Source organism: Eulemur rufifrons, chromosome 6 (assembly GCF_041146395.1).
Source record: "Eulemur rufifrons isolate Redbay chromosome 6, OSU_ERuf_1, whole genome shotgun sequence".
NCBI lineage: Eukaryota > Metazoa > Chordata > Mammalia > Primates > Lemuridae > Eulemur > Eulemur rufifrons.
Genome location: NC_090988.1, coordinates 91,120,932 through 91,133,067, shown reverse-complemented (window position 1 = coordinate 91,133,067; position 12,136 = coordinate 91,120,932). Strand labels below are relative to the sequence as shown.

Here is a 12,136-nt window from a genome sequence, read left to right as displayed (position 1 = left end):
TATTGCCGTGTTGAAAAATCAACCCACAGTGTATACAATAAAGCAAAAAGTTGTGTTTTTAATCCTTGTGTCAATTTATAAGAGATTTACTTAGTGCACTTAAAATTAATGCATTCAGGACTTCAACAGCTTGAATAGGTTGAATAAAAGCCAGCCATGAAATTTTATTTATTATTTAGTGAAGGAAATAGAATGTACTCTAGATTTTTTAATGAAAAAGGACTCCAATATAGGAAATTAGAAACTTCACAATTATTGCAGTTGGAGAATCTGGCATCTGGATACTGGCGGAAACACACGTGGGATCAAGGATTCACCACCCAAGCCAAGATGCAGATATGAGGAAGCTGAACTCAGGAAGAAAGTCCTCTGCACATATTTCTCGAAGTCCTTTCATGCCATGATTTGTATATAGAAATAATTTTCTCTAATAAAAACTTACAGTTTTTCTTTCTTTTTTTTTTATTTCAGCTTATTATGGGGGTTACAAAAGTTCAGGTTACATACGTTGCCCATGTGCCGCCTATCCCCCCAAGTCAGGGCTCCAGGCGTGTCCATTCCCCAGACAGTGCGCATTGCACCCATCATGTAGGTATACACCCATCCCCTCCTTGCACCCCCCCACCCCAAGTCAGCACCTTCTACTTATTTAATCCATATAGGGTTTGAATATTCAGGTAAGTTGTGAGGTAGAAATACACTTTACTTTCTTTTCATAAAAATAACTAAATTTTCCCAGCACATTTATTGAATAATCATTCACCTTTTCACTATCCTTCAATACTGCTACCTTCATATGTATTTGCATATCAATTATTCTATTTTCTCGATTTTTATTTTGTTCAATTAATCTAACTACTCATGAGCCAATACTACAATATCTAAATTATTGTAGTGTTTTAGATTCTGTTGCTGTGTAACAAGTCACCCAAGCGTTTAGTGGCATAAAACAACAACAATAACTTTATTATTATTTCAGATACTTTCTGTGGGTCATAAATTTGTAATCAGCTCAGCTGGGTATTTCTGGCTCAGGGTGTCTCATGAGGTTGCAATCAGGAATAGGCTGTTGCTCGACATCACCTAAAAAGTTTCTTCACTCACATGTCTGCACATAGGTTTGAAAGTCTTGTACATTGGGATAGTGGGGGCTAAAATAGCTGGTGCTCCTTGAGTATCTGCCCCTATTTCCTTGTGGTCTCTCAAGTATGCTGGCTTCATGGTAATGGGACTATTGACATGGTGGCTCGGTGCTCCAAAAAGCATGTGTCCTAAGAGGGTAAGCCAAGCAGAAGCTGTGTTATCCCTTTCTACTTAACCTTAGAAGTTACATATTAATACAATCATTTCTGCTGTATTCCATTCGTCAAGATAGTCATATAGTACGCACCATGTTACAGTAGATAGGATAGACCCTACCTCTTGATATGGAAATGGCAATGATCTGGAAGAGCATATACAAAATGATACTATATTGCCATAGTCTTCCCCCAGTCACAAAAACATACATCTATTGGTTTACCTATTCATAGATCAAATCTGGCCTCTATGTGCTTAAATTCTCAGAAAACTCTCATTTAATATAACATGAAATCCAGAATTACTAATTTGCTTAAGATAAAACGTCCAATGCTTACCACAGATTTTTCATTTTGGAGAGCTGTTAAACTGGGCAGAGAACACGGTGGAACTGAAAGAGCAGAAATTGGCTTGTAATTCGCCCATTTACTAGATAAACCATTCTGGATAAATGAAATAAACTGTTCTAAGCCTTGCCTTTTCTATCTATGAATTGGGAGTAATTTACTCATCTCATAGGGTTATTCTGAGATTAATATAGAAGTTCCTTACAAATAATGAGTGCTCTATGTATATTTCTTTTTAATAGTGAATTTAGAACAGGTTAAAAAATGCTGTTTTTAACTGACTTAAGATAAATAAATACAGTCATGTGTCACTTAATGACAAAGATACATTCTGAGAAATGTATCTAAATCATTAGGTGATGTCATTGCACGAAGGTCAGAGTATATTTAGATAACCATAGATGGTCTTGCCTACTACACACCTAGGCTATATGGTAGAGCCTATTGCTCCTAGGCCACAAACCTGTATAGCATGTTACTGTGCTGAATACTGTATGCAATTGCAACACAATGCTAAGTATTGGTGTATCTAAACATAACTAAACATAGAAAAGGTAAAAATATGGTATTATAATCTTAATGGACCCCCATTCCATATGTGCTCTTTGTTGATTTAAATACTCCCTTGGCCCAAACTTGATATATCTTATAATTAAAAATGTATTGGGTTTCTTCTACTGAGTGAAAGTTGTCAGTGATTATAAAAATTAATTGCATTAAACCTATGTGCAATGTTTAAATGTCCTCACATGGTTACAACAACTTTATAAAACTGACATCTAATGTTCTTATTTTAAAGAAATATGGAGGATCACAAGATTAAATAACTGTTAATAAATCATAGAACATGTACATAATCCTTGAGCCCAAATGTGCTTACTTCATATCCTATGATATTTTCACTATAGAATATCTTGGGACTAATATTTAATTATGATTTAGTATATAAAATATTTTTGATTATATGATAGAAAAGTGACAATTTATTAGATTAGAAATCATTAGTGGCATTTAAATGAAATTTTTTATAACATCAAATAGTAAAATTTATCTATAACATAGTTTCACTATTAAAAATCTGTACATTTAGTTCTTGAATCTGGTATCCTTTTTGAAAGCTGCTTTAGGAAATGGTTTATAATATATATGGAAAGAAATTGGGAATCCTTACTCCATTATAGACCAAAGGAAATATTTCTCAGCTAAACCACTTACATGACTTACAATATTTCTAAATTGAAAACATGTTATTTGAGTATCATGGAGTGAGAAGAAATTTAGTGTTTATTTTCTTCTGGCTGAGGTCCATATTTTAATCCTTAGTAACGGCAGCTACCCTGCAGTTAGATGACATGATTTTGATAATCATCTCAAAGGTGAAGGGAGCACCAGACTATATGTCAGAAAAACTCGATCCTGATATTTCTAGGTGGCCAATATGAGTACTAGTCCTTTTTCTTCCTCTGTGTGATCAGGCAGCGGGATCATGTGTCACTGACGAACAGAGCTTAGCTGTGCAGCAAATCTTTGAATGGATAAGACCATGACCTGGATTTGTGCCTGTGGTGCATCAGCTTGGCCTGGCTCCAGTGGAGCTCTGCCCCTGGGAAAACCCAATCACTGCAGGGTGGATGGGAATTCTCTGGTACTGTGATGAGCTGCTCAGTCAGTAGAGACACAGCCTCAAAGGGATGTGGTTGGAATGATGTTTAAGTCTGCACATTGTGGAATTCTGTGCCATTTGAAAATGGCACTTTGCCCTCTTATAGCCCAGGTCCATTACCCAAAGTTCTAGCTGCTCAGGAGGCTGAGGCAGGAGGATTGCTTGAGCCCAGTGAGCTATGATCGTGCCACTGCACTCCAGCCTGCGTGACACAGTGAGACCCTGTCTCTAAAAGAAATAGAAATAAAATTTCACACATCATATTTTCTATACTTTTACATAAAGTAAAAAATATATACGATTGTACATATACAATATATCTACAAATGACCCCTCTGAAGAACATGCATGAAAGTGTTTGTTATTTCTTAATTTTTAATTGACAAACAATATTTATATATATGTATGGGGTACAATGTAATGTTTCAAGGTATGTATAATTGTGTAATGATTAAATCAAACTAACTATATCCATCACTAGTGCTTGTGGTTGGGAGCAATCCTTTGACTTTAAACTTTTTATCACTGTATATAAGATATTTTTCATGGGCCATGCTTTACTATCCTAATTTATAAAAATAACAGTGAAAACACTTATGTTTCATTTAACCTATTTTGCTTTTGGTTAGAACTACAGGTTGTTTTAGGACATAGTTTTGGAAGACTTGTCTTTTAAAGGCAATTCAAAAACTTACATCCTGCTGTGCGTTGTGGAGTACTAAGCTGATATCCTGCTGACCAACTGAGCACTTAGTAGCAGTGTAGGTAAGCACATGCCTGTGGGATCCATGCAAAGGTAGAGGGCCTGCTTGAAGGTAGTTTGTGCTCAGTATCATTCTCCATGTCCTGGGGAAAGAAATGAGGATACTGATCTAAGTCTCTTACATTAATAAAATCATTTAATCCTTACAAAAACCTTTGGAGACAGGTAACATTAGTTTGCCATTTTATAAAAAATGAAACTGGGGCACAGAGAGGTTGTCTGTCATACAATCGCTACTCAGACGTAAGAACTAACTGTAATGTGGAAAATCAGGAATATTACACAGGTAGAGATAGCTCTCACTGCCAGTCTACTTGGGTGCATGTACACAAGGCACCTTGCACCTATGGCCAGCAGGGGTGTATGTGACTAACTTTATGAGATATAAGCAAAATTAAAAACATAATGTTTAATAAATACATAAATATAATTTAAGTTACTATTTTATTATATTTTAATGTCTATAAGTTTAAACATTAAAATTTAAACCATAATGCTAGACATTTAGTATCTTTAATACACTCTCTCAGAAAAGCAACTGAGATTAAGAGAGAGTGTCTATCCTCTAGTTAATTACATCCCGGGAAGATCTGTCATATAGTCTAAGTTTTTGTGATGTCAAAGTCCATAGGTTTCAACTATGTACACCTTGCTTTTCTGTCTTCATGCCTTGCTAATGCTGTTGCCCTTGTTGTTCATTTCATAAGTTGCAAATTTGTAAATTTAGAATTTTCTAAATTCTCTCTCATGTCAAGATCAAGCTCATTTCATATTCCTTGAAATCTGTAGAGCATACTGATATTTTCCCATTCTGGAACTTATAGCATACATGCATTGTTTCATATGTGCTCATTCTGTCTCCCTCATTATGGATAGGGAACTTCCTTACACACCATGCATTCTCAGACATGTTATTAAACTAGTAAATTACTGTATAGGATACCAATGGCCCCTGTGCCATTAAATTCAATAATCATTGCTCGTTTCTCATTTTATGAAATCCAGCAGCAACATTTAACCCAATTTTCATGGACATACTCTCCTAACATGACCAAGATTCTCAAATTAATATCTCCAGCCCACACTTCTTTTTTGAGGTTAAGATCTGTAAATCAAACTTCTTTCACGCCATTGTCACCTGAATGACTAATAGGTTCCTCACACTGAACAAGTCTAAAGATGTACTCTTCGTTCTGCCCCCATTTCCAAACCTACTCTCTCACAACACTTGCTAGCTCAGCTGATGACACATTTGATCTCTGTATCTCATACCCCATATCCAGTCTATCAGGAAATCCTACTGGCTCAACCTTCATGTATATCCCAAATTGAATCACTTCTAGTCACTCTAGAGCTGTTACATAGTTCCAAGCTGCCATCCTCTTTCACCTGGATTATTTTAGTTGCCTCTCACCTACTCTCCCTACCTTTATCTCGGTATCCCCTGCTCCAATATTTGATCCTAACTGGTGTTCTCTGTTGATTCCATTGGATATGGTAACACTTTGTGCTCCTGTGTTGTTCTTAAGCCATCTGTGATGAGGGATGTGCCTTGTATGAGCCGAATCACTTTTCCTTATCCTCAGTCAGGTCTTTCATCTATCAGCCCTCCTAGTGGTGTGTGGAAGAGAGATTTGACATGAACAAGAAAAGAAGTACTCACATTTTCCTGTATACTTTGTTCATCAATTTGTCTCTGTGATCATTATTAAGAGAGTATCTTTGAGAGAGTCATTGGAAGCCAGTATTCATGGGAAGCCCAATAAAAAATAAAGCCTTATGATTAATGAAGGAAAATAGCATGAAATAAGTAGAACTAAGGAATTGCAGAGTCATTATTTCAACATAAGCAGGATCTGAAGAGAACAAGATGGACCTGAATACAAAGACAGATGCCTGGACACCAGAAGAATCTCCATGTGCTCTGATTGGACACCACACAAATACCTAGGTGCCTCCTTTCTGCTCACAGTTCTACATCTCTGTCAGTAAATCACTACATCTGACACTGACTCATTACTCTTCAGTTAAATTGTTTATTTTTTTACATCGAACAGATTATGTAAAGAGACCTACAGTAAAAAATGTTAGGCTGACTCTGCACAGCCCAGGAGAGGTCTTAATTTTAGAGATAATAATTTTGTGATGAATTAATACCCACCCATTCCTTCCTCCCCAATGACAAAACACTTTTTCACATAAATTGGTAAGCCAATTCTATAATGTACATGGATGTGGGCCTGTATTGAATACCAGCCTTTGGTAATTGGAGACTGTGAGAGGCATAGAGATGGAAGACTAGATCCAGTGGATATCAGAACATTTCTTAAGGCTCCAGTTTGTAAAAGTTTTGGTAAGGGCTGAGTAATTAAGAATTATAAGTAACAGAAGAAGTTACCCAGAAATTGAGACGTCTATCTTTGGAAACTTAGTATAAATTTTGCAATTTAATAAATGATGAAAATGGAATTTTAATCAGTAGAATGAGTGGAATATTGGATAAATTCTGGAAGGGAAAATTAATATGCCCCTACCTCTTGTTTCTTCTCCTTGGCTCTAGCTCTCACTGTCTCTTTCTCTTTTCTGATATAAGTTTAAAAATAATTAAGCATATTTTTTCATAATGATGCAAAAATAATATTTCATCTGTTATCTGCCCTACTTTGCCTTTTTTTGCATCTGTTTTATTTTTATTATTTTTTTCTTTTTGTATTTCACAATATTATGTGGTACAAATATTTTGGTTATATAAATTGCTTTAGTACCATTTGAGTGAAAGTTATAAGTGTGCTCATCCCTAATAGTGTGCATTGTACTCATTAGGTGTGAATTTAACTATCTCCTCCTCTTTCCTCCCTCCTGCATTATTTCTGATAAATGTTATTTCCATATGTGCACAGAAGTGTTGAACAATTAGTTCCAGTTTAATAGTTAGTACATATGCTGTTTGTTTTTTCCATTCTTGTGATACTTCACTTTAGAACAATGGACTCCAGTTCCATCCAGGATAATACAAGAAGTATGAGTTCATCATTTTTATGGCTAAGTAGTACTCCATGGTGTACATATATCACATTTTATCAATCCACTCCTGGATGAATGGGCACTTGGGTTACTTCCACATCTTTACAATTGCAAATTGTACTGCTATAAACATTCCACTGAAGGTGTCTTTTAACAGAAACAAATAATAAGCCAAGAAAGGCATAGAATGAAGTAGAAGATGCTAACTGTGGCTTGAAGTGAGAACCAGGATCCCAGAATGAATTCTAAAGTCTTGTTGCTAAATAATATTTTCAAAATATCACCCTGACTAGGACTGTGGTCCATATAAGGTGATTCTTCTGTGTCAGGACACACATATACAATCTCAGTTAAAAGAAAATAACACTTTTGTCTAAATTCCACAGACAATTGAAGTGATGGTGTTTCTGGACCTTAACTCACTTCAATTTTGCATTTTTCTGTGGGATGAAAATTGATGTATAAATACATAGGATAAAATGTCTGAAGACTGCATATGGCAATAAATTGGTGTGGTTCCTGGGCCTGATGAGGTAAGTTGAAGTTGTCCTTCAGGTTTCAGTCTCAATGCTACATTTTTCTTAAACAGACATGATATATCTTCTTCTCAAAAAAATAAATAAATAGAAAAAATAATTTAATCTCTACAAATGGTGCTTTTAGTTTTAAAGTCTAAGAATCTCAAGATCAGTTTCTGAGAAGAAACAATAAAATTTTGATTAATCTATGAATCTTTGCATGCTTATACATAAACTGTTCTCCTTAAATAAGCACTCACTGCTACCCTAGTCCAAAGACAATGGGTGTTGTCCTTATGGATTCATACTGTCCTATCCCAAAACTCAGCTCTTTTATTTGGTAGTTACAATTGCCTGAATTTTCCAAAGAGACACTACAGATTCCATCACAGTATACACAGTGTCCTATTCCTGAACATCAAGGAAAATGAAAGCACCTTCAAAAAGAAACCCAGGAAAACTTAAAAAAGAAATAAAGAAAAGAAAATCCTCTAATTCATCAGAGACATAAAAGTTTTCCAAACACTTGAGCAAGACAATCACAGAAAATTGTGTTTGGAAAATAATACTCAGGGGACATTTCCAAACCTTGAGGGAAGCTGAGAAGCAACTCTATAGGTTCATGACCTCTCAGGGAAACGTCTTTAAATTGCAGTGGGAAACCAAGAATGAAACTTTTGTTTATTTATTTTTCCTTAAACCATGTAGAAAATGGCACTTGGTAAGCAGCGAGGGACATTCTTCACCTCCTCTAGCAGAGATGCTCCTCCTGTCTCTCTTAGATGTAGAAGGAAGGGTTGGAAACAGCCTTCACTTTTTGGCCAGCCACCAAATGGACTTTTTCCATGGAGAATGGGAGATGAGCATAACCAGAATTTTCAATGAACTGATAAATGGTGAGATTTATAATTCACATTTTTGCATTTTCAGAGAGGATTTCAACTTGTGATGCAGTGCTTCAAAGTGTGGGTATAAAGTGTAATGCAATCCATGAGCCTATCGCTTAAGAACTGTACACACTTGGGCTAGTTACATCACCTTTCTAGCTCTTAGACCACTTATACTTAAGGAGAATAATAACATTACCAAGCTGAAAGGATGTGGAAACAAATAAAATAATACATGTGGAGTCCATAGAACAGCACTTGATACAGAATGTGTCAAATGAACAACAGCTGTTAGAATGCAAATTCCTGTTTGCTTAATGGGGGAGGGGGTAGGAGCTCCTAATTACTTCAAGTCTAATGACATTAGACCTATCTTCAGCTTTTCATATTCAAGTTAAATCTGAATAGCTTAGAAATGCAACAAGTTCATATTTATTCTTTCTAAAATATTCTCATTTATCATTTATCCTCTGATGCTCTCACCATCCTGATGTTTAAGATTAAAAAGCAGAATTTTGGGAGGCTGTTTAAAGAACACTGATGTAATATGGTAAATTCAAGTACTGTAATTTACAGAGTTATTGATATAGAATATAGCAGAGTGGTCTCTAGTTCCATTTAGGTTAGTAAAAAAGTATTAGTTCAGTGTTTTTTTATGTTTGGGGAGTACTGCATAGTATATACATATACCACATTTTATTAATCCACTCATGTACTGATGTGCATTTGGGCTGTTCCCACATCTTTGAGATTGTGAATTATGGTCCTATAAACATTCAGGTGCCAGTGTCTTGTAACCAAAACATTTGTACCCCCATATTACTCTGAGATCAAAAAAAAAAAAAAAAGAATACAGCATTTACTATTTCCACAATGACACCCTAACGAACGGCACAGGGAAGGACATCAAGGGTAAGAAATCATGCCTCTAATCACACAGTGGAGTCTTCTGATTTTAACTTTGTCCACTTTATTTTCCTGTGCATATTTGACATGTCACAAATAGCATTAAGCTCCTCCCTCAGCATTATTCAGGAAAATTAAAATTGTTTTAGCACTATTTGTCATGGCTTCGGCTCTTCCTTAAAATGAGCTAAATCACTAAGAGAATGGGAAAAAAGAAGGTCCACGCATCCATCAGCAAGGACACCAGTGGAACAGAGAAAGTTTGTTATTTCCAAATTCCAGAAACAGTCAGAGTATAAAAGTTGAGAGATTTAGGTAAATTTATAGAGCAACACTGAGGGCAGAGAAAAGGATCTGAAATTCTGAAATTGGAGAACATATTTATCAGGTTTCCAGGGAAAGGAATGTGCTTTCCTAGACAGGCAAGGAATAAATATTTTCTTGCTGAAAAATAATCCTGGATCAAAAATATGGTGGATTTAAGGAACTTAACAGGAAGGGTAATTACAAATAAGATTTTAGTTTATTCTTTTTCTTTGTAATAACATTATTTATTTTAAAAAAGTATGCAAATGTGACTTATATGCACATATATATACATAAATGCATCTGAAGTTTACTACTTGAAATATAACTACAAAACATTACTTTTAATGACAACCTTGCTACTAATACCTCTTATAATTCTGAATGTTATGTATATTTCAAACTTGAAACAGAAAATCCATTACTTTTGTAATGAATGGTGCCAATTGGTGGCTGCCAATTTGTACATGTAAGTGCTTTAAGAAAGGTCACCCCTGCTCTGAAATGCTTCCTGAAAAGGAAAATCCCACTCCTTTCCCTGTTGATCCAGTGGAGCCAGAGGTTCTGTGTTCAAACCCCACATCCAGCATCTGTTGTTTGCTTGAACTTAACTTCTTTAAGCATCAGCTTCCCACCAATCAAACAGGGACCACAGGACTATCACAGACTGTGTTCTAGGCAGTGGGTCCTGAGCCCCACCTTAGTACACTTAGTCACCATGACAACACTCTCATATAGGCATTATTATTTTTGTAAACTTCTATTCTCATTCTTAAATGACAGATTAAAAATAAACTCAACAATCAGCAATATTTGTTATGTATTAAGTGTACAGACTGACATTTTCCCCAGATCATTCTCTTTTATGAGGAACGAATTAATTCATTTAAAGATGCCATACAGTTCAGACTTTCAAAGAAATATCTGAGGAATAGCCATGATTTTCAAGAGGCTTTTGAAATGCATGTTATTTTGTCTTCTATTTGTAGATGAGGCAGTTTGCAGATTTGGGTGGCATGCTGATCACTCATGCTCTCATTTCATGCCCGTGGCAGGCATGGCCAATAAATTACAGTCCTCTTTTATTCATAACATGGAGGTGGCTTCAGAATCCTTCTCAGTAATTCACTCTGGGAGCCACTGGAAAATGATCAAAGCTGTCACTTGACAGAGATGAAAACTATCTCTCTTCTCTACCACATGTGAATGCTTGCCTTCCCTCCTTTCAAACTCAGCCTCTTTTAAAGTAGTGTTATAGTTATTTATCTACATCCCAATTCTGTCTGACATGTCACTACTACTTCAACAATTTTGAGTTTTGTGTTCTCAGTGACAACACAAGCACTAGTGGTAATTTTGAACATGGATGCTCTAACTTCTGGATGACTATAATACCATAAATTGAACTGAAGCAAGTTTTTCTTTATCATAATTGCAGATTCTACATGCTGATCACTGTTGGAGGTGTCACCTTTTCCTTGGAAATCATGCAAAACCAAAGCTTTGTTACTGAGTTTGTCCTCCTGGGCCTTTCACAGAATCCAAATGTTCAGAAAATATTATTTGTTGTATTTTTGTTTGTCTACATTGCAACACTCGGGGGCAACATGCTAATTATAGTAACAATCCTCAACAGCCCTGCACTACTTGGATCCCCCATGTACTTCTTCTTGGCTTTCCTGTCCTTCCTAGATGCATGCTTCTCCTCCGTCTTCACCCCGAAGATGGTCGTGGACTCCCTCTATGAGAGGAAAACCATCTCCTTTGAAGGCTGCATGACTCAGCTTTTTGCTGAACACTTCCTAAGTGGGGCAGAGTTGATTGTCCTCACAGCCATGGCCTATGATCGGTATGTGGCCATTTGCAAGCCTTTGTATTACTCTTCCATCATGAACCGCAGGTTCTGTGGCATTCTGATTGGGTTAGCCTGGACAGGGGGCTTCTTGCATTCCATGATACAAATTCTCTTTACTTTCCAGTTGCCTTTCTGTGGTCCCAATGTCATTGATCACTTCTGTTGTGACTTTCAGCCATTACTGGATGTTGCCTGCACCAACACTCATGTCTTTGGCCTTTTTGTGGTACTCAACAGTGGTTTTTTCTGTATCATAACCTTCTCCTGGTTGCTTGTCTCCTATGGTGTCATCTTGTTCTCCCTGAGAACTCATAGTTCTGAAGGGCGGAGAAAAGCTCTGTCTACCTGTGGATCTCACATTGCTGTTGTGGTTTTGTTCTTTGTCCCGTGCATATTTGTATACGCACGACCTCCATCTGCTTTTTCCTCTGACAAAATGGTGGCAGTAGTTTATGGCATCCTAGCCCCCTTGCTCAATCCTCTGATTTATACCTTCAGGAATAAGGAGGTAAAAAATTCCATGAGGAAAGTATGGAAGAGATTACTAGTGGTTTCTGATGCAAAATGA

The 12,136-nt window shown here is 36.3% G+C and overlaps 1 protein-coding gene across 1 annotated transcript; it reads left to right on the top strand.

Annotated features, from left to right (window-relative positions):
* The first annotated feature begins 11,200 nt into the window (after positions 1–11,200).
* Positions 11,201–12,136, top strand: LOC138384429 (olfactory receptor 4C15-like). Its single transcript, XM_069469933.1, has one exon. It carries the CDS (start codon positions 11,201–11,203, stop codon positions 12,134–12,136), a length of 936 nt encoding a protein of 311 aa, XP_069326034.1.

Coding starts and splice junctions, on each gene's coding strand:
- LOC138384429 (XM_069469933.1), top strand. CDS start 11,201: ATGCAAAACCAAAGCTTTGTTACTGAGTTTGTCCTCCTGGGCCTTTCA.